At 44.9% G+C, this 26073-nt stretch overlaps 1 protein-coding gene across 1 annotated transcript in view; it reads right to left on the bottom strand.

Annotated features, from left to right (window-relative positions):
- Nucleotides 1–7988: 7988 nt before the first annotated feature.
- LOC116437454 (creatine kinase S-type, mitochondrial) overlaps nucleotides 7989–26073 on the bottom strand; it is a 50469-nt gene continuing 32384 nt past the window's right edge. The window contains exons 7-9 of the mRNA XM_032095099.1: nucleotides 11385–11519; nucleotides 10930–11055; nucleotides 7989–8220 (exon numbers count right to left, since the gene is read on the bottom strand). Of these exons, the coding sequence (XP_031950990.1) occupies nucleotides 8101–8220; nucleotides 10930–11055; nucleotides 11385–11519 (381 nt within the window). The 3' untranslated portion in view covers nucleotides 7989–8100. The remainder of the gene's footprint in view (nucleotides 8221–10929; nucleotides 11056–11384; nucleotides 11520–26073) is intronic.

Here is a 26073-nt window from a genome sequence, read left to right as displayed (position 1 = left end):
CAAGCACCTTAGTATAAAGTATAGATTAAGTGTTAGTTGCTATGCTTAACTGAAACTGCTTCTACAGAACAAGCTGCTTTTGCAAGACAAGAAGCCTAGCCCTGGAAGGGGCTATGATGATAAGAGAATACTAGATGCTATGCCTAACTCTAACTGCTCTTGGAAAAGACAAATCCGAGTGGACTAAGATAATAAGAGAAAGGAATTCGAGCTAATGTGTATGACTAACCGCTTTTCTAGGGTTTAGCCCCTGTGGGCTAAATGATAAGAAGGAAGAGGCATGCTAACCACTGTAAGCAAGGGAAGCTAGTTTTAATGGAAAGCTGTCACAAAGGGTAGAAAAATGCAATTTTTATATGTAATAGAGAATAAGAACATAATCAATACACAATTCTAGATGAAGTATAACTAACAAAGTGTGCAATAGTAAAATTAAGTGTTTATTAGCAAAATAGGTGTGTGATGAATGTATTAGATAAGAATAGCATGTCGTGTTTGTAACCCTAAGAGCAGGAAACCACAAGTTACGTAAGACCCCAACCCCTAAGACTGTAACTTTTAGATAAATGAACAAAAAGGGTGGATGCCGAACTTGTAAATGTATAAATAACCTCTGTAAGATGAACATGGCGGACATGCATATGGAGGTGTTAACTCCTGCATGCTCCCCCAGCCGGGCCAATAAAGGTGTGCTTTACTTTACAGTACCTTACTGTGGAGTAGATTCCTTTGAATCAATACCCTCACCCATCAAATTGTTTGTAAAGACATTAGCACACATCTTTTCCTATCATGTTGAATTGTATATGTGATATTGGTTGTTGAATGACACTGCCACCATATGTCATAAAATATCCTGGACAATGAACATGGACTGCTCAAGTTACACCAGTGATGGACTAAAATGAACTCAACAAACATCTTGGGAGGGATGGTCAGTGACTACTGAAATAATAACTGTATATAGTTATTTCTTTGTATATATGTATACAGTTGAAAGGTATAAAAACTGGGTATAATTTGAATGGTACAGCATATGGGGTGGATAATGTCCTGGGTCTAAAGACAAGGGAGTGAAGCTTTCAGAGCTGTTTATTCAATACCATTTTTTACGTCATAACCATGAGCAAGGTGTGTGTGTATGGGGGGAAGGTGGCCCGGAAGGGGGCAATTTCCAGCAGGTTAGTGATAGGAAAGGTTCGTTGCCAATGTCTTTACAAACAGTTTGATTGGTGAGGGTATGGGTGTTAACATCTTTGAAATGGGTCTTAACTCACTTCAAGCCGCAGGTTTGTTACAGAACCCAGACAGTTTGACTCCTGAAATAGACAAATGGGTCGTCACAAGCCTGAGTTTCTGAACTTTGGAGGAAAATGATAGGTTCAAGGCCGGGGATTATGTGGTAGGCGGTTCAGGAAGGCTGTACCTTCCTAGTACCTCAGCCAATGGGGAAAGGAAGAGGCCAACATGCGGCCGGGAGTTTAAAAGGAGGCTGCGCCCTCTGAAACCTCGAGAGAGACCCCACGGGGTATGCCCAGTGGACTCCTTCCCTTTATTCGAATAAAGTTGCAGGACTCCTCTGTCTCCTTTTGGACATAAACCTCTGGCGTCGTGAATTTTTCCGAACAGTAGACTGACACCGGAAGCAATTTTTTTTTGTTTTGTTTTACCCCTTTCGCAGAAGGGGTGTGGTGCTGTGCCCCTTTAAACAGGGAACGGAAACGCAGGGGACCTTATTTGTTCTCTCTGGGTTCCCGAGGGAGTCACCTCGGGCAGATCTCAAAGCCATAGCCTGCGAAGCTGTATTTCGCAATCGGGTGCTGCTTCGGAAATACCCGCGCCGCCGCTGCCGCTGAGATAGACAGGGAGGTGGGGAGAGAAAGGGCGCCTGCCTCCTGCCGCACCGCAGTCTACCGCTTTCTGCAACCACGCCGCAGAGAAAGAGAGCCTGTGCTCCCGCGCTGTCATTGTAGGAACCAGCGTTTCAGCAGTGCAACCCCCGAGTCGAACGAACTAGCTCTCCAGGTTTTGTTATCCCCGTTTGTTTTTCCGTTGCTCCCAGACGGCGGGGGGGGGGGGGGGGGGGGGGGGGGGGGGGTGGCGTGTGAGGGAGGGGAGGGAAGGTTGAGCTGGGAGACCCTCTACGGCACCTTGTCTTTGTTCTCCTGGACCACAAGGAACTGCCCGGGGGCAGCAGCCCTCATGTCTTTGTTCTAGGAGGACCACATGGGCTGACCGGGAAGCAGGAGCCATTCTGTCTGTTCCAGGGGGCTACGTAACACCTTGCTTTTTGTTGGTTATAACATTTCCCTCCTCTGTACAATTTTCTTTTAATTGTACGTGTCTCATTCCATTGCTTTGTGTCTTTAGTAAATTGTTCTTTTAACTCATCATCTCTCATTTATTGTCCCTCCCTTGCCGACAGGAGTTTGGTTCCCCATTGGTTGCCAAAACCAACAGAGTTCCTAAAAGAATTCGTCGGCATCATCGTTCTGGCTAGGAGGTCTATAGTAGACTCTCACGATGACATCTGCATTATTTCTTTGCCCCTTGATTCTTATCCAGAGGCTCTCAACTGTACCATTGCCAACTGTGGGCTCCATACATTCTAACCCTTCTATTACATACAGTGCCACCCCTCTGCCTCTTCTGCCCTGCCTATCCCTCCTGAAGATCCTGTAACCATCCAACAGGGCACTCCAGTCACAGGACTCATCCCACCAGGTTTCACTTATGCCAATGATGTCAAATCTCTGGGACTGGGCCAAAGCCTTGAGCTCCTCTTGTTTGTTCCTCATGCTGCATCTGCTGGTATAGAAACATTTCAAGTGTGGTTCATTGTAGCAAACACCTTGTGAAGCACATTGAAGGATCCCATTAGTAGTTGTTTCCTCAAGTTTTGGCACATCATTCCACTGCTCATCACTGGCCAGCCTGGTATTGTCCCTTTCCCCCTTCCAAGCTAGTTTAAAGCTCTGTCAATGAGCCCTGCTAGCTCCTGTGCTAGAACTCTTTTTCCCCTCTGAGATAGGTGTATACTGTCAGGTGACAGTAGACCAGGTGTTTAGTAGATCCTCCCATGGTCAACAAACCTAAAATTCAGAGCACCAACCTCAGAGCCGTGCATAGACCTGATGGATCTGCCTATTCCTATCAATATTATTCCTTGTTACTGGAAGAATCAAGGAAATCACTACCTGTGCTCCTGATCCTTCTACCAATTGTCCCAAGGCCTTGAAGTCTCTTTTGATTGCCCTTGGACTTCTCTTTGTTATTTCATCACTGCCAGTTTGAACAACCAATAGTGGATAGTAATTAGAGGGCCTTACTAGACTGGAGAGTTTTCCAGTAATGTCCCTTATCCATGCCCCTGGGAGACAGCAGACTTCCCTGTGAGTTGGGTTCGGTCTGCATATTGGGCCCTCTGTTCCTCTTAGAAGGGAGTCTCCTATTACAACTATTCTTCTTAACAGAGGAGGTCTTGATGCAGGGTACAGGTAGTGTTGTTTTAGGAGGCCCCACTATCCCAGAAGGACCTTTGCCCACCTCAGTAGTTCCAGAGCTTCATACCTGTTGCAGAAGGTACCAGTCCTACTTGTCATAATCTGAGAAGGAGGAATCTTCCTTCTGGTATGTGCAGTGGCCTGCTTCCAGCCTTCATCTTTAACACACCCTTGACTAACAGTTCCCTAATTACCCTGCAGGGTTCTGAGTCGACCTGCTTCTTCACTACAATGGAGGTTTGAGACTCCTGAGAGTCCTGAGACTAGCATCTCTGAAAATAATCAGTCTATCTCCTGCTCATTCGCTTGAATATTACATAGCCTGTTCACTTCTTCCTGTAGCTCCTTCACCTGGTGTCTTGGGAACGGTTTCTATCCCATATTCATTTTTTTGTTTGTTTTGTGTCCAGAAATGGTCACTACCCCCACTCTCCCACCCCTGGCTTTACTTGCATGGGAGCCCAGAGCCAGTGCATGCTGCGCTGGGAGCCCGCCGCACCCCCCCCTCCCCGCCAGGTCCACTCACTCTGCACAGCCCGACTCCCGGAACCAGCCATCGCTGGTGAGCTATCCAGGGGAGCGATTCCCCGCCCAGCCCTGCTGTTCTCTGCCACTGCTTCAGGGCTTCTTGCTACACTTTAAGCCTACATCCGGCCACCCCGCGGCTTCTGGCATAGCCCCGGAGTTTCAGCTACATTTTGTTTGCCACCCCCAGGTGTGCCCGCCTGTCTTGGGGTGACTTTATGTTGTATCCCATATCACTGCCCATGCCCAGAAATTAGTATATATGCCTTTCTATGCCTTTAAACTGAGCCTGAGAGGGGGAAGGAAAAACTGAGCAAAACTTCTTCAAAGCAGTTTTGCAGCTTTGTTTTCATGTTTCGAGGACACAGAGATACAGACTCCTCTGGCTTCTAACAGCAGCGTCGGGAGCGAGAGGAAGCAGTTTTGTTTTCCAGCCAGCCTTCGGCCAGTTTTTCAGCTTCTTTTTCTCCGGAGAGAGACGGAGAGTTGAACTTGTTTTTTCTGGAATTTTGGATTTTTTCCCTTTTTCTGCTGGACTGCTTCAATATCAGAACACATCGGGAGGACTTTCCACCAAGCACAGAGGGCCTGGCCCTGGGCCAAGTCCCAGCTCCGAGGAGGAGGGAGACCAAAGGGAGGACTCTAACACTTTCCCAGGTTTTTCTCCCCAGTGAGAGATTTTATTATTTAGCATTATTATCCTTTTCCCGTGTGTTTGTTAAATAAATAGGTTTTATCTCTTTTACTTTCCTTTGAGGAAAAAGTTTATTTTTTCCCAAACCCGGTGGGGGAGGGGTGGTTGTAACCTGCCTTCTCTCAGAGGATATATTTCTAAATTTGGCCAAACCGGCACACCGCCTCTGCTGTTCCAGCCTGCTACTCCGAGGTTCCTGCTACAGCCCATTTCACCATCTGGAGGGGCACTGAGTCTGACTGCCCCTGGGGGTTTGTAAAGGAAGCCCCTTTTCTATCTCTCCCACCGGCTCACCCACCATTACTGCATAGAGAGAGGTGGCTGAGCTCATTCCACAGCGCCCCCTGCAGCCACGGGGGAATCATTGCACCTGCTCTGCCCAGCTGGGAACCAACAGCGCCCCTGTTGGCTGTGACCATAACTACACCAAAGGGAAAAGTGCTTGACAGCCGAAAGAAGGCTGTTGGTGGGTTTCTGGTTTTGTTTGTTGTTGTTGCCGTTGTTGTTGTTGTTTGTTTGCCTTGTTTTATATATATTTTTATATATATATATATATATTCTAGTAAAGAACTGTTATTCCTTTTCCCATATCTTTGCCTGAAAGCCCTGTAATTTCAAAGTTATAATAATTTGGAGGGAAGGGGGTCATATTTTCTATTCCAAGGGAGGTTCCCGCCTTCCTTGGCAGACACCTGTCCTTTAAACCAAGACACCTGGCTACACAGCTCCTCAACCACAGCACACCTTCTGCAAAAGGACTGTTTGTCAGCTCTAGCCTCACAAAGAGGCATCAGGCAGTCCTGGCAATCTGTGACCTGGAGAGCTGCATCTACCATTAGCAGGTCTGGCTGGCTGGAGGATTCTGACATGGCTGGTTCAGTGACTCCTGCAGCTACATGAGACTGAGCTTTACTGCATGTCAACACCATAACTGAGGAAGCTTGAACTAGTATGCTAACAAGACTGGGGCTAAAAGGATCTCTTTGCTCTTCCTTATCAGCTGCTGAGTCTGTTTGCTGCCTCTATTGGCTGCTCAGAGATGGTCAGAGAGGAGCTCTACCTCCTCGCCCTACCATGTGAACTGCCACACTATGCCCTCACTGACATGCTGAGCTCCTTGGAACCATTTAAATCTCCCTTGGTTGCTCCGGGCACTGCTCCCTCCTCACCTGGTTGGCTGCCAAGAGCTTCCAGGTCCTGACGAGGCTGGGGGCTGCTGCTCGGATGTCCCTGAAGTCAAGAACCCACCTGTACAGCTCAATCTCAGTCCCCAGACTTTCCTTCAGTCACGGCCACTTGTTTGTTTGTCAGGTCTGGATGTTTTGCTTGTTGCCTCACCCTTTTCCTTATCCCATTTTGACAAGGTTCTTGATCAGATAATCTTACTGAAATAAGTATTCTCACCTTCCTCATATCCTTATCAATTAGTGTAACTTACCAGGTTTGGTTCTTGCTATTGCTTCACTTATTGTCTGTTGGTCAGGTTTGTATCTTCTATGTGTTTTTCCTTGCTTCCCTCCTTTCTTTTTATCCCCTTTTTCATTAAAAAGATCCTTGACTAGATACCCTTAAGGGACCTGTGGTGGATTGACCTTGTCTGGACACCAGGTGCCCACCAAGCCGTTCTATCACTCCCCTTCCTCAAATGGACAGGGGGAGAAAAAAAATATGATAAAAAGCTTGTGGGTCGAGATAAGGACAGGAAGATCACTCAGCAATTACCATAAGAGGCGAAACAGACTTGACTTAGGGAAATTAATTTAAATTTATTGCCAATCAAAGGCCAGAGTAGGATAATAAGATATAAATTTTTAAAAAATCTTAAAACACCTTCCCCCCCCCTTTTCTTCCTGAGCTCAATTTCATTCCTGAATTCTCTACCTCCTCCCTCTAAGCAGTATATGGGGACAGGGAATGGGGGAGCCTGGAGCACCTCCTCCCCCTCTTTCTTCACTGATCTTGGTATCTGCAGAGTTGTTTCTGTCACATATTCTCACTCATCTCTTCTGGCTGATGTTGCACAGAACCTTTTTCCCCTTCTTAAATGTTATCACAGGGGTGCTACCACCAGTGCTGATTGGCTCGGCTTTGGCCAGTGGCAAGTCTGTCTTGAAGCTGGCTGCAACTGACTGTCAGACATGGGGGAAGTTTCTGACATCTTACAGAAGCCATCCCTGTAGCTCCCCCCACTACCAAAACCTTGCCATGCAAATCCAATACACGAGCGGATACCTTTCTCTTCTACATAGCCTTACAGATACTACTCCCAGCTCAACAGCAACACAGACAGCATATTCACCAGAGCATGTTTTTTTTTCTTCTGATAAAAACTGATGTTTTGAAAGGTTACTGTGAAACACTGAATATATTACATATGCCAAAGATTAGCAAAGGGACTCTAAACTGTCTGCTGTTTTTCCAAGCTGCTCACCACATGGAACAGTGGTGAGCACTGAGAAGATTTTACTCAGGGTACTGTATCCCAGTATATCCTGGGCACTTGGGTGACTAATGCTGGAGCCTGGTCCCTATTACTGGGGACCAGAAAGCTGCAGGAAAAGACTGGAAGAGGTCATGCTGGGCAGGTTTCTGTTGGATACAGAATATCAGCAAACTGATATTTGTTACTTCTGATTTTTGGTTCAGCTTGCTGCAGTCTAAGGCCAGAGGTGGTACCTGAGGAAAACACCTGAAAGCGACCTGGTGAACTGGTGAACTCTCCACCAGGGCTAAGAAAGTCCGAGGGTTTGGGATGACATGGTAAAGAAGTTTGTCTGCAAACCAGTCCTGGACAGAGAAGAGACATCTCCCATACAGAGACACCAATGGGTTCCAGATGACAGGTCAAGTGGTGGACTTTAGATACTGAAGCCATTTGCAGCTGCTTGCTCTAGTTAACTTTTGAACATGGTGTTGAATGCTGAAAAAGTAATGAGCACTTTGCAAGCACCCGCCCTTCAGGCTGAGAGGTTTTTGTACTCTGGACAGGCACTCAAGAGAAGTGTTTCTGTGAATAAAACTCAGGTGCTCAGAAGTCTGCATAAATATGGCCATAAGTGTACATACAAGCTAGAGTTATGTATTTGTGCCTTTTGCATTATTCAAGTAATACTTTCCTTATCATCAGCCAAGAAAGAAAGGTTCAAAGCCTAAGTAAAGGTTGCTGAGAAGACAAAGGAGAAAGGGAAGCAGTCCCTACAAAGTGGTTGTCCTACTAAAGCTGGACTATTTTCTGTCAGTGTAACCAGTCATCTAGAGAGACGTTGAGTATCAGGCAGTGTTTTATTAAACAAGGTATTTATATAGAGATATACAGAGGTGCCTTTCCGTTAAAATGGCAGCCATATTTTTTATCGTTAACAGCTATCAGCTGCAAGATCACTTCCTGCCAAACTGAGGTAACGGTGGTGGTACTTTAATGTCTTGACCTCTTTCCAGTTTCTTCTCACAGTCAACTAGATAGTTGACTCCATCAATGACAATCTGAACTAGTTCTACCTACAACAACAAGAAAAACAATAATAATAAAAGATTTAGGCAATGCTGTTAATAGAGGAAGGAAAAAATTGGCTTGTATGGCAAAGACTGCAAGTAAAGCCAGACCCAAGGAGGGTCATGACCTGGACACAGAGATCACACATGTGACACAGGAAATATGGGTCATGCATTGGTCAAGTGGAAGCCCATAGTAATTCCCTTCTCCCTACCCCTTCTCCTGTTCATGCTGAGCTTGGCCTTCTGACATTAGAAATTTTCAAATAGTCCCTTAATTTCCACCAAATTCTGCTCCTACACATATCCCTATATAAATAGACAAACAGAAATGCTTAAATAAAAGGTTTAGGCATGAGTTTAGAGACCTATTTCAAATGTTACCACTGAGAATACATGATGCCAAGACCTACAGCATGTTAAAGCCATGGGCTCCCATTTGCTATGTTCTCACAATTTACATATTAGGACAAAGAAAGTGAAAAGGCAGTGCCATGGATGTTTAGAGTCACTGGGCAGTTCTCTCTGAAGCAACAAATGCCAATGTAAGTAAAGAGGTTCTGGTGTTTTGCCAACAGCATCTTGTGAGGTTTGGATTAATGCCTTTATCCAAATGTGTTTGGGCTTAAAAGCTATGGAACATTGGTCTGACATTTGGTAAATGACTGTGAAAAAAGTGGGATAGTTGTATTTTCTTGATGGATAGTAATGAGATATATGAGTAATACTGAAATGACTTGAAGAATCATGCAGAGCCCTCCCTTACTGTTTAGCATGCTTAAAGCATCTCTACATATGTGCTTACTTCTTGATGGTTTAGACTGTTGTTTACCTATATTCTGTGAAATATAACAGCTTTATTCAATATACAGTCAGTACTGTAGAAGAAAGAATGCACTGCATCCAAATGGACACCAGTGAATTGCAGAGGATAATCTATACATCATCAACTGTAGAAACTAAAACTTATTCTGTGATATTAAGATACTAGTATGGTTTTGTGCTATTTAACTGTAAAGCCATATAGTTATCTGTCTGAAAAAGCAAAAATTATGTTCTTCTAGGAGAAAACAGTCAACTGAAAACTAATTGTAATGGGAGTGCAAGGAGGGGAAGAGACACACTCATTTCCCCAATCCAGTAGTAGCATGAGCCCTGAATGCTTCTGGATGTATGGGGTAGAGGAAGGAAGTGGGGGTTCCTTCACATGACTGGGAGTTGGTAGGATGGCAGGACTAGACTTTTGGCCACAGCTGTTTAGACTAACTCGCTGTGGTAGGTTGACCTTGGCTGGATGTCAGTTGCCCACCAAGCCACTCTATCACTCCCCTCCTCAGCTGGATGGGGGGGAGAAAATAATATGGGAAAAAAACCTCATGGGTCAAGATAAAGGCAGTTTACTAAAGAAAAAGCAAAGGTTGCACATGCGCAAACAATGGAAAAAACCCCCAAAGATTTTATTCTCTACTTCTCATCAGCAAGTAATCTATGGCCTCCTCCCAGGAAGCAGATCTTCAGCACGTGTAGTGGTTGCTCCAGAAGGCAAACATTGTAAATATCAAATGCCTCCCCTCCTTCCTCCTTTTCTTAGCTTTTATATCTGAACAGATGTCATATGGTATGGAATATCCCTTTGGTCAGTTTGGGTTGCCTATTGGTGAGGGGGGCATAATGTTGGAGAGACAGCACTGATGCTGCACCAGCACTGCTCAGCAGTAGCCAAAACACTGGTGTGTTATCAGCACCTTTCTGGTTACCAGTGCAAAGCACAGCACTAGGGGGGCTGCTATGGGGAAAGTTAATGCCATCCCAGCCAAACTCAATACAGTGAAAGTGCATGACTTAAAGGAAAACTGCATGTTAATCCAGTCTTAATGTCAGTGCTTGATTCCCTGTGTGGGTTAGTCCTAAAATCCTGCTTCTTTCCTCAGCATTTTGCACTGGGTACATCAGATACCTGTCCAATGTACAGTACCTAGCTCTGTTCCCAGTGTACAACTTCAGTGAACCTCATTCAGAAAGATGGACAAGGGGGAATGGGTTCAAATTGAGAGTAGGTTTAGATTAGATATTAGGAAGAAATTCTTTACTGTGAGGGTGGTGAGGCACTGGCACAGGTTGCCCAGAGAAGTTGTGGATGCCCCATCCCTAGAAGTGTTCAAGGCCAAACTTGATGTGGCCCTGGGCAACCTGATCTAGTTGGTGACATCCCATCCGATGGCAGAGGGGTTGGAACTAGATGATCTTTAAAGTCCCTTCCAACCCAAACCATTCTATGATTCTATGATTCTTAGATACCTAGCTCATGCCCAGCACTGGAGAGACAACCTGTACACCTAGCTCATAGCTGTGCACTCCAGGAGGTATTCGGGTATAAAAGTTCATGCTGTGATGCTGAGAAACATTGTCCCAAGGGAATTCTGTTACTACAACTAAATGTTTCCAGTACCTGCACGCTTTCAACAAAATGCCTCAGCACATGATATAAACAAGTCACATTTATGGAACTTGCTTAGAAACTAGTCATATTTGGCAAACATTGCATGCACAGTAGTAATTTTTTGTTGTGTAAGCCTTTTCATTGGATCAAATTCACAAGTAGAAAAAACTGCCATAACTCCAAAAAATGACTGAATTCCTAGTGAACTCAAATGGAGGGAAACTGTCTTACTGCAGATCTGAGTTTAAAAGCAAGGAATAAAACAAACAAGCTACCTCTGATCGACCCATGCGGTCCAGGTTGGAGATATCATACACGTCTGCTACAGCTGCTGTGTCCACTCCACCAGTGCCACGCTTCTGTAGCCTCAAGTTCTCCAGGATTTTTGGAAACCTGGGATCCTAACAGAAGAAATAGGTTTGTTCATATTGTCTTTTGCCTTGCTTATTGTTTTTATCCATGATCTAATACCATCTCCAGAAAGACAGGCAGAGACAATTTCCTCTGGATTACAGCCTGTCTTGGTGTCTGTCTGCTGAGTAGATTAATTTCCATAACAAATATAATAATTTTCATAATACAAGTATGCTCAGTTAGTCATGCATTATGCCTGGGACCTAGCTGTTGCACATCTTGCAAACATCCAATTGCTGTAAACTGTCCTATTTTTATTTATTTTTTAATTTGAAGACCTGATTTATGTCACTGGCCTTTTAAACAATTTATGTACCTTGCTAAGCTTTGGCAGCTTTACATGGACTCCAGCACGTAAACCAGTTCCTAGGTTCGAAGGACAAGTCAGAACATATCCAAGACGTTCATTCCACATGAACTCCCAGCCTCGTTCTTTAATTAATCTTTCAACCTATGAAGGCAAAGAAAAAGAGAAAGGAAAAAGAAAGAACTGCATACAAACATCTCATCTTCTGACACTTGTTTATAGATGAAATTCTTTTCACTTTGTATCTATGTTGACGATGAACTTCATTATTTACCAATGGAGGTGCATACACATATACTCAAGTTAAGTCTGGTTTGGCTCTAGTATGAACCTTTGCATTCATCAGGCATCAAGTTCTCCAGTGAATATTACAAAAATTTCTTCATCATTTTCTAAATACCATTAACTTGAAGGCTCTTTAGCACTTTATCACATGGCCTTAGCCCATGAAATGATATGGTTACATAATAATTCTGACTTTTACCTATAGTATAAATGATTTTCTAGCCCTGGTGCTTTTAGAGCAAAGTTGCAAAGCACCAGTCCAAGCATCTCAAACACTGTGGAGCAAACAAAAGGAGCCAAAACCTAGTTTTATATGATTTTCAAGGTGATTACATGATGCTAGGTGAAGGACACTTGATTTCTAAATGCTTAAATTTCATAGCCCTGCTTCCACTATGAAAAGACTACATAGGTCCTCTATAATGATTTTCATTAGTAATTCTAAAACCCAGTTACAAAGGAGACTGAAATCATTATCCTCAGAAATATCACAAAGGTCTATTGACCTTTGAATAAGCCACTATTCTGTCCACTCAGATACACTTCTGAGACTTAATTCTGTGACCCAAATACAATTTCAGTTCAGTAAAACCACTGTCAGAAGAGAATCAGATACCTATGCCAGTTCAGGTTCACAAGTCCTCTGCAATATAGGCAAATAATTCCATTCTGCAGAAGGATATAAAATAATGGACTGTCCTGACATTTAAATATTGTGTGGGGATGCAGAAATTGCTTGTAAGAAACTAGATCTGATTTCCTGCCTCATACACCTGCTCTGGTCAGTTTCCAAAGCTATCTGACCACTTCATATGTCAAGGTCCAGAGGTCAACTTCTCTTGAACAAGAGATAAGCACGGTAGCAGAGGAAAACATGGAAACAACATCCACAAGCTATGTCACTTAGACCACAATCCTGTACATTACTCAGTCTCATGGATATGCCTAAGAAGCATACCAGATCCTAGTGAACCACCCAGATGCCAACGAAGCATGCACTAGACACTTTTGTTTCTCCATGTTCCCAAACTCACCACATACTCAAAAATTCTTAGAAATGCTCTGAACTTACCTTCAGGGACCACTTCCTCATCAGACAATCATAGAATCATAGAATGGCTTGAGTTGGAAAGGACCTTAAAGATCATCTAGTTCCAACCCCCCTGCCATGGGCAGGGACACCTTTCACTAGACCAGGTTGCTCAGAGCCCCATCCAACCTGGCCTTGAACACTTCCAGGGATGGGGCATCCACAACTTCTCTGGGCAACCTGTGCCAGTGCCTCACCACCCTCACAGTAAAGGATTTTCTCCTAATATCTAATCTAAACCTACTCTCTTTCAATTTGAACCCATTCCCCCTTGTCCTATCACTACATGCTCTTTTAAATAGTCTTGCCCCATCTTTCTTGTAAATTCCCTTCAGGTACTGGAAGGCTGCAATTAGGTCACCCCGAAGCTTTCTATTTTCCAGGCTGAACAATCTCAATTCTTTCTTCCTTTCCTCATAGGAGAGGTGCTCCATCCCTCTTATCATCTTGGTGGCCTCCTCTGAACTCACTCCAACAGGTCAATGTCCTTCCTGTGCTGGCGACCCCAGAGCTGGATGCAGTACTCCAGGTGGGGTCTCACATTAGCATAGTAGAAGGGCAGCATCAATTCCCTTGACCTGCTGGCCACATTTCTTTTGATGCAGCCCAGGATACAATTGGCTTTCTGGGCTGCAAGCACATATTGCCGGCTCATGTCCAGCCTCTCATCCACCAGCACTTCCCATGGCCTTCTTGGCAGAGCTGCTTTTGATCTGTTCATCCCCCAGCCTGTATTGATAGCGGGGGTTGCCCCTACTCAGGTACAGCACCTTGCACTTGGTCTTATTAAACCTCATGAGATTCCCATGGTCCTACTTCTTGAGCTTGTCCAGGTCCCTCTGGGTGGCATCCTGTCCATCAGGCATGTCAGCTGCACCACTCAGCTTGGTGTCATCTGGAAACTTGCTGAGGGTGCATTCAATCCCTTTGTCTATGTTATTGATGAAGACATTGAATAACACTGGCCCAAATACAGACTCTTGAGGGACACCACTCACCACTGATGTCCATTGGGACTGAGCCACTGACCATTACCCTCTGGATGTGAGTGTCCAACTAATTTCTTATCTAACAGTCCATTCATCAAATCCATCTCTCTCCAGTTTAGAGAGAAGGATGTTGGGGGGGACCAACAGAAGCCCAGATAAATGACATCTGTAGTTCTTTCTTTGTCCCCTAATGTAGTCACTCCATCATAGAAGGCCACTAGATGGGTCAGTCAGGACTTGCCCTTGGTACAGTAGTGCTGGCTGTCTCAAATCACCTCCCTGTCCTCCATGTGCCTTAACATAGCTTTTAGGAGGATCTGTTCCATGATCTTCCCAGGCACAGAGGTGAGGCTGAGAGGTCAGTAATTCCCAGGGTCCTGCTTTCTATCCTTTTTAAAGATGGGTACAATGTTTCCCTTTTTCTAGTCACCTGGGACTTCACCTGACTGCCAAGACTTTTCAAATATCATGCAGAGTGGCTTGGCAATTACATCAGCCAATTCCTCCAGGACTCTGGGATGCATCTCATTGGGTCCCATGGACTTTTGTACATTCAGGTTCCTCAGGTGGTCATGAACCTGATCTTTGCTTACAGTGGGAAGCACATTGGTCCTCAGTCCCCATACTGCTGTCTTGTGGTGGCCTGTTCCCCTCCTAGCCTTGGCCACTCCCTTGATTTCTCCCTATTTGTTCTGTACCCCAACCCTGTCCAGGGACCGCCCCTGGACCCCTGACAAAACCATCCCGCACTCAGACCATGCTGTCTCTCCACCTCTGAACATTGCGGGGACAAGATGTGATTAAAGTCACCTCAAACCCTCATGAGAGACCCTTCTCTACCTTCTTTACCATCCACTGTGTTGTAATGCTGCTAGCTGCTGGAGCCAGATCGCAGGGCTGTCCGAAATGGACTCCAGAATGCGATTAATCGCATGGCCCTAGTAAACCCTTGCTGAGCTTTCTGGCTGCAGCAGCCTGCTAGACAGAGTCCAGTGGTTACAACAAATGGTGCCCAATGTGAGGCAATATGTGCCCTGGAGAGGCTAGTCACCTTTAGGAAGCCATTTCCCCGACTGAAGGGACAGCCAGTAGACTCCTGAGAAGAGTACCGCTTTTGATAGAGGTCGGCTGGCAGTGATGGACTAAACCAAGTGCTTTTAGTTGATTCTCTGTTCTGGAAAGCCCTCAAGAGGAGCCTGGTGGGCCTGGTAAAAAGAGTGGGAGTCTCTTTGTTGCTGGTAAGCCTCAGAAGGGAGCCAGGAAAGGCCTGGTTCGGGGGGTTGTTTTTCTTTTTAGTTTAATCCTTTTGCCTTGGTTTGGGTGGAGGGTTGGGGGTGGGTTCTTGTCTAGGTGAAGGAGGTCGTGCCTCATGGAAGCCTGGCAAAAAATAGAACCCCATCCCTAACAAGAGAAGATACAAATTTAATGCCCCCAGTTTTGGGAGTTTATTTTAGCAGTGCGTGGGTGGTCTTCGTGCGTGAGAAATCTAACCTTTGTTTTGTTTCCCTCAGTCATCTGGAAACAGGCACCTCCGATTCTCTCCCTCTGACCCTCAGGAGAGATCGGAAAATGTTCCGACCCTTCTGTGTCTCCCCTGTCCCCTTACCGCGCTAGGGCTGACCACCCTGGCTCGGGAGCTCCCCTAAACCCCTATCCCGACCCCCAAAACCCCCGTCGTGCCGGCTCTAAGTAGCAGCCAAGATGGCTGCGGCCACGTGGTTCGGCCCCACCATGTTGTCTTCTTCTTGTATCTTCCCGCGCGCGCGAAAACCTTTGGCTCCTCCCTAACCCCGACCCCTGCGTCGGTCGCTGTGCCTTTGTGCGAGTCCCTGTCCCTGCAGCGCCGCGTGTGCCCCCGGCAGCCCCTCCCCCCCGTCTTCGCGTGGTCCATTCCAGCCGCGCGCCCCCCTCCCCCGTGCCCGCGCAGACTGCTGCGGCGGCTTCTCCCTTCCTGGCACGCCCCCATTCACCGGCAAGCCCATCCCATCCCTGTCTCAGCCCTCCCCCTCCCCCCCCCGCCACGGTCCTGCTCCGATCCCTCCCCGCCAGCCAGCTCGGACCGCGGGGCGATAGCAGCGCCTGAGAAGAGTGTTATGAATGTATTGTGATGTTGGCTTTTTGCATGTTACATAATTGTTATGAATGTATTGTGATATTGGTTTTTTTTCATGTTCCTTAATGTTAGAAAAACTTTACCTAGGTTCTGTAATGTAATACATGATATAGAATGTCTATTGTTTATGTAGTCAATTTAGAAAAGATAGGCAGAGAAAGTCTTCACATTCCTGGAGTATTGAAGAAGGGGCAGCCAATAACTAACTCATGTAAGCACAAGTTAACTATTGGGAGACAGCAAATGTTAGTTCAGACAGAAGATGTTAATTACAAAGCCTGAGAAGCCGAATTCACCCTAATCTTGTCAAGATAGAGGGGACAAGGATCATCTCAGAGACTGCTGAATCATTCCTCAAAGGACTACGCATGCCCAGGGAGAAAGGTGAAAAGTTCATGAGAGGATGACTACTGGTTTTCATCAGAAAGACCCCCGAGGAAGAGGAGAGGTCTTCCTCAGCGTGACCACCAGGACACACAGCGCATGCGTGACCCATATGCTAATGACTTCCGAGAAATAATTTATATAACCACACCTGTCCCAAGGAATGTGATGAATATTCATAATTTAACCCTTAATACTGTGTTGTAGAGAGCACCAGGTGTGTGTGTGTTTGGAGGAGCGATCCCCACACACCCGGCGCGCCGAATAAAGCAAACACCCACTTCTCTGTCTCTGAAGTGTCTCCTGGCCCAGTTGAGGCGTGATTCAGTATCTTATCAAAGAAGAAAAACCAGAAACCAGAGAGAAGAATTTATGGAGGGAGCAGAGACGGAATGGAGTCAAGGAGGAAGATAAGGCTGATGGGATGATACATAGAAACTCCAAAGAATTTATGAATCATGCATGATCGTGATGAATATGCAATAAGAGATGTACTTTTAAAGATGATCTTTTGGATGTAGAGGTGTGCCTTTGGATCTCTGCCAAAGCACCCGGCCATAATACCCTTTTTGCTGTTGTCTCCTAATTGTCCCTTTTATTAAACTTTTCTTAAAATTTTACAAAGAGTGAACCTCGTTTTTCACAATTTGGTGGCCCGTACGGGGAACAGACCTCACCTCTAAGATCTGCCGGGGAACCCAGAGCGGGGGGGGGGGGGGGTGCCCCCGCCCGCTTTTGGCGGCCTTGCTTTGTGTTTCCCGGCATGGTCAGGGGGGTTTGCAGGTCAAACACCCGGAGGACAAGAGAGGAGACAAAGCAAAAAGAGAAAGGAAAGAAAAGGCTCCCTAAGATACCGCGGCAGTTAAACACGTAAAATCTTGTGCACGAAGACTCAGAGAAAGGTGAGTATTTTTTCTTTCCTCTTTTTTTGGGGGGATACGGGGGATGAAAGTGTGTGCATGAGACGCGGGCTGGTTACCCCAGACCTGCAAAGCGAGTGTGGAGCCTCTGAGGCCGCAGTTCTGCTCTCCCGCGAGGGAAGCAGTCAGTAAAGAGGCGAAGCGAAAGATAAAAGGAGTGAGAGAACCCCCGGTCTAACTGGGACTGGGTTGCAGGGGAGAGATTGGACTCCTTGAAGGAGGGGAGTCAAGAGTTTCCTAGTACAAACCACGAGGAAACGAGACAAAAAGAACCCCTAAACATTTGCCAGGTTGAGAATGATTCCAAGATATTTGGGTTTTAAGACTGCTAGTCTGAGGATTAAAAATTCCAAGAAATCCAGGCTTAATTCTGCCAAATTGAAGATAAATCCAAGACATTTAGGTTTTAAGACTGCTGAATTGAGGGTTGATTTCAAGAGATTTGAGCTTAATTCTGCCAAATTTAGGATTACTCCAAGAAATTTGGGGTTTGAGACTGTCGAATTGAGGGTTGGATCCAAGAAATTTAGGCTTAATTCTGCTAAATTGAGGATTAATCCAAGATACCTGGAACATTGGGCCCAGGGGTGAATATTGGCCAACAATTTGAAACAAAAAGGTACCTTAATCTTGTGTGGTTGTGACTGATAGCACTTGAGAAAGAGAAATTGGAACAATAAAAAGGAGTGAGTGAGAATGAATGAAAATGCATGTGGTAGAAATGTTAAACCCTGAAATATAGCTTTATTTTCTGGAAGGAGGCATATTTTATTAAGAGGAGGGAACTTTTGTATTCTAGGAGAAGAAAGGGGAAAGAGGTGGTGGGGTCCGAATAGTTGTTTGTTTCGTTGGTTTTTATTAAAAAGGTGGGAAACAAAGGCTTGGGAAGGATAGATAAGATTCTGAGAAAATGGGACATAAAACTAGTAAGCAAGAGTCAAAGAATAAAAAAAGGGAATAGAGGCATGCCAGCAGAGATACCCCAGGAAAGCCCTCTGGGAGTTATGTTAGCTAACTGGAATACTAACCCAAGTACAAGAAAAAAGAGCAAAGTCAAAATGATAGCGTTTTGTATGTTTGATTGGGCCGAGAAGGAAATAAGATCTGATCTTTTCTGGCCCAGATATGGCTCTTTTGAAGTTTGGATCTGTCAGGCTTTACAAGTATTTGTAAATTCAAAAGAACCCTTTAACACAGAAGAAGGCAAGTATGCTTCATGCTGGGTGGGAAACATAGAGCCTAAGGGGATAAGAATTTTTAAGTTGTCAGAGACCCCAGAAAAGAAGCAAAGGGAAAACAAGGAAGAGAAGGGCTGGGACGACCTGGAAGCACTGCCTCCTCCATTCCCGCTTGTCCCCCCCAAGGCCCAGTCTCGTGTTGCGCCACTCACAGCTGCACTGGCGGTCCTTCCCGTCCTGGCTCTTATGGAACCACCCGCGGCTTCACCACTTGTCCCAACGGTGGCGGCTCCGCCGGTGGCCCTGGCGTTCCTGCTGCCCCCTTCAGCCCCTGCGGGTCCTGTGGCAGCCCAGCCCGCCGCTTTTGGGGTTCCCCCCGCCCCTACCCTGAGTCTGGTCCCGGCTCCGGCCCCAGTTCCGATGTCCGCGGCCAGTTAACCAGCCCCTGTCCCCGCGGCGTTGTCTGCCACGGCTCCACTGAACCCGGCTTCGGCCCCGCGGGCCGCGCTGGGTCCGCTGGCAACACAGAATCCTGCTGCCATGACTGCTATGGACCGCGTGCAGAGAGTCCACACTAAAATCTGGTATCCGCCAGAGGAACATGTCCCCTTGGCGGTTCCAGTGGCAGTCCCCGCCTACGCCCCCCAACTCCTGGAGGAATCAGCTTTGGAGAGGACTCCCACCTCCTACCCCCACTCCCTCACCTGCGTCACCGTTCCCCTGGCAACGACCGCTTCTGCTGTTCCTCTTAAGGAGGAAGCAACATACCAAAGTACGGGGAGCTCAGTTCCAGAACAGCCCTCTCCTGACACCCCCCCCAAGACAGGAAAGAAGTATCATAAGAGAAAAAGGACACAAGAATTGGGATGGGGAGGTCCGTTTGTTCCCTTTAAGGGAAATTCCAATGGGAGCTGGGGGAAAAGGATTTGTAAATGTCCCACTCACTTCTTAAGAAGTTAGAAAATTTTAAAAAGAGATCAAAGGACTATTGGATGATCCTATAGGTACAGCCTAACAATTAGATCAATTTTTAGGTCCAAACATTTTCACTTGGGAAGAGATGCAAGCAATAATGAAAATATTATTTTCTCAAGAGAAACGAGAAATGATTAGAGTTGTGGGTATGAGAATTTGGGAAAGAGAAAACCAGCAGGGACCACCAGGAGACCAGAAGATGCCATTGACACCCCCTGCTTGAAATCACAATGAAGAGGCTGGGCGAAAGAATATGAATGATTACCATAATTTAATAATCAAAGGAATAAAAGAGGCAGCACCTCGAGGGCAGAATTTAAAAAGGGCTTTTGAAGGGCAACAGGGAAAGGAAGAGTCTCCAACTGAATGGTTAGAGAGACTTAGGAGAAATATTAAACAATTTTCTGGGATAGATCCCGAGACAGTAGCTGGGCAGGCTCTACTGAGTCACTTTTGTCACTCATGCTTGGCCAGATATTAGGAAGAAACTAGAAAAATTGGAAGACTGGCACTAAAGATCATTAAATGATTTATTAAAAGAGGCTCAGAAACGTTTATGTCAGGAGAGATGAAGAAAAAAACCAAAGTAGAAGCCAAAATTATGGTAGCCACTATGAGAGAAAGTAAATTTCAAAGGAATCTGAAGTCCCTGGATACCACTCCTAGAAATTCGGGCTTTAGAAAAGGGGAAAAGGGAAAAAACAGGAACTCAGTACAAAAAACCCAGGAGCATTCTAAAACTGCTTGCTATTACTGTGGAGAAGAAGGGCATTTTAGCAGAGAATGCCCTCACTTAAGGAAGGACATGAAAATCTTCCGAGAAATAGGCCCAGACGAGGAATAGGGATGTCACCGGCTCTATTTTCTGGGGGACAAATACCATCTAGAGCCTGTGATAACTTTAAAAGTCGGTGCCCAGGAGGAGGAGTTAGAATTTGTGGTTGATACAGGGGCCAAAAGAACCTGTCTAGTGAATACTCCAAAAGGTTGTAGTATAAGTAAAGATACCATAAAAGTAACAGGGGCAAAAGGAAAAAGTTTTACAGTCCCTGTCATAAAAGACGTGGTAATCGAAGGGGAAACTAGAATTTGGATGGGGGATATTTTATTAGTCCCTGGGGCAGGTTGCAATTTATTAGGGAGGGATTTACAGGTAGAGTTGGGAATAGGAGTTATACCAGAAAAAGGAAAATGACGGCTAAAATTTTAAAACTTGGTCAAGAAGATGAAAAGAAAATTAACAAGGAGGTGTGGGCTGGAGAAGGGAATAGAGGAGGACTGGACATTGACCCCATAAGGGTCACGATTGAGAAAGAAGAATGTCCCATACATGTACGTCAGTACCCTATATCCTTAGAAGGACGAGAAGGCTTAAAACCAGTACTAGAAGGACTAATAAAGGATGGGACATTAGAACCTTGTATGTCTCCTCATAACACCCCTATTCTACCAGTAAAAAAGCCTGATGGGACTTTGTATTGGGTTGACCCTGAGTTGATGGACAGTCTTTAAGACCAATTACGCTTCTCACAGTTTACATATTTAAACCGCACAGAAAGGCGGGACTTCGCCTTTTTGTCGGAGGTCGCCTGCTGGAAGGTGGGGGGGCTCCGAGCCTCCCGGCCCCGCCGGGCCGGGCCGGGGCCACTGCCCCTTTCCCCCTTTCCCAACACTGCGGCATGGACCCTGGATCACTGCGGGGGGGACTGTCCCAGAGCCGCAGGCAGCTAAAACCAGCCATGGACTGCTCACAGCTAAACTCATCCAGCGCAGCTTCTGGGGACAGGCAGGTCCCTCTCCTCTCCATGCGGAGCCGGCGGAGTCAACGGGAGCCGGCAGAGCCTCCTGTCTGCAGCCAGCACACTTCGTGCTGAACTGAAGAGGACACCACGCAGCCAGCAGCACAAAGGGAGCGAGGCTTTCCCCACCGTAAAGCCTGAACAAGAACACTCTTCAACATGGCGGCTTCAGAGTCAGAGAGAAAGAGAAGTGAGTCACGTGGGACGGAGCTGAGCATGGCGACGGGAGAAAAGAGGGCGGTGCCGTGATTCTGGCGCGCAGCTTAAAAGAAACCTTCTTGCATGCCGTGGTAAGAAACTGTAATACCACAAACTGTTTGTCTCTTTAATCCATTTGAAGAACATGGGGGGATGGAGTATCTTCGTGTGCCTGTGAAGATTGTGAAGAATGCCTATGCCAGGCTATATAGAAGTAGTAAGAGGCTGTTAGAGACTTGTGGCGAAGAAAAGCCTTTGTGTGCAGGCCAAAAGAACTTATCCTTAAAAAGATTAATAACCCCATGTGATGGCCCATGTTTTGTAGTGTGAAGGAACTGTGAACTTTTTCATGGGAGAGATGTTCTACACACAGCAGATTGATTGTTTCCGGGCGGATCTGCTGTTAGTGGCAGTTTGGGAACCACGTGCAACTGAAGGAAAACCCTTTTTTCCTTAAGCATAAGAGAGAGACTTTTCAAGAACTGGAACACTGACTAACATCCCATGTTCTGTTATCCCTTGTGTGAGCTGGGTAAAAGGAGAGAAGTGCTGGAGGGGGGGGGGATTTGCTTTAATTTTGTTTTGTTATTTTCTCTTTACTTTTAATTCTATTAGTAATAAAACTCTTTCATTGTACTGCAACTGTTTAAGGTTTGTGCCTGCTTTGCTTTTCTCCTAATTCTTATCTCACAGAAGGAAAATAAGTAATGAATATTTTGAACCAAAACCACTACATTTAATTAGTGTTTCTGCCTGGTTTCGAACTCAACCCGCTACAGACTTATAGATTAGTGCAAGACTTACGGGAAGTTAATAAGAGGACTCGGGCTCGTTATCCTGTGGTACCCAATCCCTATACTCTCCTGAGTAAAGTCCCACCCCAGCACCAGTGGTTTAGTGTAGTGAATTTAAAGGATGCTTTCTGGACCTGCCCACTGGCTGAAGAAAGCCGAGATATTTTCGCCTTTGAATGGGAGGATCCAAATACCGGAAGAAGGCAGCAACTGAGATGGACAAGATTACCATAGGGATTTACAGAATCGCCAAACCTATTTGGACAAGCTTTAGAAATAATATTACAAACTTTCCCTATTCCACCAGGAATACAAATCATCCAATATGTGGATGATCTCTTATTATCTGGGGAAGATGAAAGTGAAGTCAGAAAAGCAACAATAAAACTTCTGAATTTTCTTGGAGAAAAGGGGTGAAGAGTATCAAAAGGGAAACTGCAATTTGTAGAATCAGAAATAAAATATCTTGGTCACTTAATAAGCAAGGGGAGTCAAAAATTAAACCTCGAGAGAATCTAAGGCATTCTATCCCTTCCCCCTCCCTCTTCAAAGAGAGAAATTAGAAAGCTACTTGGATTATTGGGATATTGTAGACTATGGATCGAAGGATATACACAAGCTGTAAAATTTCTGTATGGAAAATTGACAGAAGGAGATGATATAAAATGGACCAAAGAGGATAATGAGAAATTAGAGGAATTGAAATTAAAACTTGCCTCAGTACCAGCTTTAAGCTTACCCTCATTAGAAAAACCCTTTCATCTGTATGTGAATGTGGAAAGTGGAGTAGCTCATGGAGTTCTGGTCCAGGAGTGGGGAGGAGTGAAGAGACCAATAGCTTACTTGTCAAAGATGTTAGATCCAGTAAGCCATGGCTGGCCAATATGTATTCAAGCTATAGCAGCTACTGCAATCTTGGTAGAAGAAAGTCATAAACTTACTTTTGGGAGCAAGCTAATAGTGTACACACCTCATGCAGTTCGAAATGTGCTAAACCAGAAAGCCAAAAAATGGTTAACAGACTCTAGGATGCTAAAATATGAAGCAATTCTGATAGATAGTGATGATTTGACATTAGAAGTGAGTAAGAGCCTAAATCCATCTCAATTCTTATATGGAGAGCCAAAAGATAACCTGACACATAACTGCTTAGAAATTATCCAATACCAAACCAAAGTTCGAGCAGATCTTGAGTAACAAGCCCTTTCAGAAGGAGGAATATATGTAGACGGTTCTTCCAGATGTGTACAAGGAAAAAGAATGTCAGGGTATGCTTTAGTTGATGGGGGGACTATGCAAACCATTGAAAAAGGAAAATTACCCTCAAACTGGTCAGCTCAGACTTGTGAATTATATGCCCTAAAAAGGGCACTGGAACATTTAGCACACAAGAAGGGAACTATATATACTGATTCAAGGTACGCTTTTGGAGTAGTACATACCTTTGGGAAAATCTGGGAAGAAAGGGGATTACTTAATTCAAAGGGAAAGGGGTTGATACATGAAGGACTTATTTTAGAGGTTTTAGAGGCATTAAAATTACCTGAAGAGATAGCTGTAGTACATATTAAAGGACACCAGAAGGGAATGACCTCAGAAATAAGAAGAAATAATTTGGCAGATCAAGAAGCTAAGGATGCTGCAGAAAATGGGATAAAAAGGGTTATGCTAATTTTGACCTCAAAGAATGAAAAATTGGAGACTCCAAAATTCAGTGAAACAGAGGAAAAAGAATTAAGATAGGGGGAAAGCCAGACCAAATGTGGAAAATGGAGACTTCCGGACAGAAGGCAGTTACTTAATAAATCACTCACCAGAAAAATATTAGAAAACAGGCATCAAAAAACTCATTGGGGCACTAAGGTTTTGTGTGATCACTTTCTAAGGAATTATGGGTGCATTGGAATTTATGGGTTGGCTAAACAAATAACTGAAAGATGTATGGTTTGCCAAAAAGTAAATAAAAAGGTGATGAGAAAAACAACTTCAGGAGGTCTGGAGTTGGCTCTCTGACCATTTCAAAGTATCCAAGTGGACTTTAGCAAACTCCCCCAAGTGCAGAGGTAGAAATTCTTGTTAGTAATAACAGACCATCTTACCCATTGGGTGGAAGCTGTTCCCACTGTCAGAGCCACAGCCAATGTAGGATGTAAAACCCTCTTAGAACAAATTATTCCTAGGTATAGAATGATTAATAGGATAGACTCAGATAGAGGGACACACTTTACGTCAAAAGTTCTGCAGCAACTAACTCAAGCCTTGGGAATAAAATGGGAACTACATACTCCATGGCACCCACAGAGTTCAGGACGGGTAGAGAGGATGAACCAAACTTTAAAAAGAACCTTAACTAAATTAATAATTGAAACTCAAATGTCATGGGTAAAATGCCTACCTCTGGCTTTATTGAGGGTTCGGACACAACCCAGGTCAGACCTGGGAGTGTCACCTTATGACATGATGTTTGAGTTACCCCTTCTGACCACCCAACATGAAACTGCTACCTATGAATTAGGGGAAATGAGTGTTAAAGAATATGTCAACACAATTGTAAGGACCCTTGAAGATTTGCGGTTAAAAGGGATAATCCCTCAAACCACACCTTTAGACTTTAAAATCCATAATATCCATCCAGGGGAGTGGGTACTAGTAAAAATGTGGAAAGAGCAATCTTTAGCTCCACAATGGGAAGGTCCTTTTCAGGTGCTACTGACGACTGAGACAGCAATCCGGACCAAGGAGCGAGGGTGGATCCATGCCAGCAGAATCAAAGGACCCATGGAAGAACCTAAAGAGTGGACTATAACATCTAAGCCTGGTGATACCAAGTTAACTCTTAAGAGGGAACTGGGGGGTAATGTGCTGGGAAAACCCAAATGATTCAAGAGATACACCAAGAATCACACCTGATTGGGAAATAAGGCCAAGCTTATATCAGTGGTTTCAAGTGTTTCCTGGACAAGTCCTGAGACACCTCCGATACGCCCCTTGGGGAGGAATACTTCCACTCCAAACAGGAGGATCAGGACTATTTCGGTCTGAGGGTTCTCATATTCTGGCCTTAGCCTGTGATTTATTTAAAAAGGAGGAGGGATTGCCACTTCCAACAGTGCCATACCATATACCTTGTCTGATTCACTCCAATACTGGACATGATAGCTGGGTTAAATGTAAATGTCTAGACTATAAAAAATTATTGGTATTGTAGTTCACAAAAATGGCACTCTCATTGCATGAAGTGTTGAACGCCAAATCTATTCCCCATCCAAGTAGAGCAAAGAACAGCTGAAATAGTAACCTTGCTTTGTGGATGGGAATTACTAGTGCCTGTTGAATGGGAGATACCTGAGGAATGGTGGGAAGTTACAATTAAGAAGTGTCAAAAGCAATTTGCCTGGAAATTAGCAAAGAGGAAGTGACGAGGAAATAGAGGGCAAGACCGAATTGACCACTGTACTTGCCACCAAGAAGATCATATACCACTGCTGTGGGTAGCAACCCCATAGGCATGGGAGGTGGAGGTATAAGCCATATTGGACCTCTGTTATTCCTTTATCTGTCACTCCTTTTTTGTCTCTTCCCTCTGGGGATACCGACAAAGCCATGCCATAGGTGTTACCGAAAGCTGTCTATGGAAAAACACCAAGGTTCCTTTTTCATTGCGCATACCTGTGTCAACAGTCACTGTTACAACCCATCCAAATTAGAAAACTGTATACAAAATGGGAAAAAGTACTGGATTGCAGAAAACCTAGGAACAAGTGGTAGCAGGTTGGGAAGTAAATGTCCGAAAGGAGAAAGATGGATTTGTTTCACGTATATTGTTGAGAGTAAAGTCTCAGGCTTAGTAAAAGAACAACTGGTAAATAAGAAGGCAAAGCCAGCACAACAATCTAACTCTATATCGACCCAAATTCAAGACATGTATGTGAAACTCAAACAAGAATTAGAAAATGAAAAGGAAATCTCAAAA

Source organism: Corvus moneduloides, chromosome W (genome assembly GCF_009650955.1).
Source record: "Corvus moneduloides isolate bCorMon1 chromosome W, bCorMon1.pri, whole genome shotgun sequence".
Taxonomy (NCBI): domain Eukaryota; kingdom Metazoa; phylum Chordata; class Aves; order Passeriformes; family Corvidae; genus Corvus; species Corvus moneduloides.
Note: the sequence above shows the minus strand (reverse complement) of the source record. Positions and strands in the feature narration are given on the sequence as shown.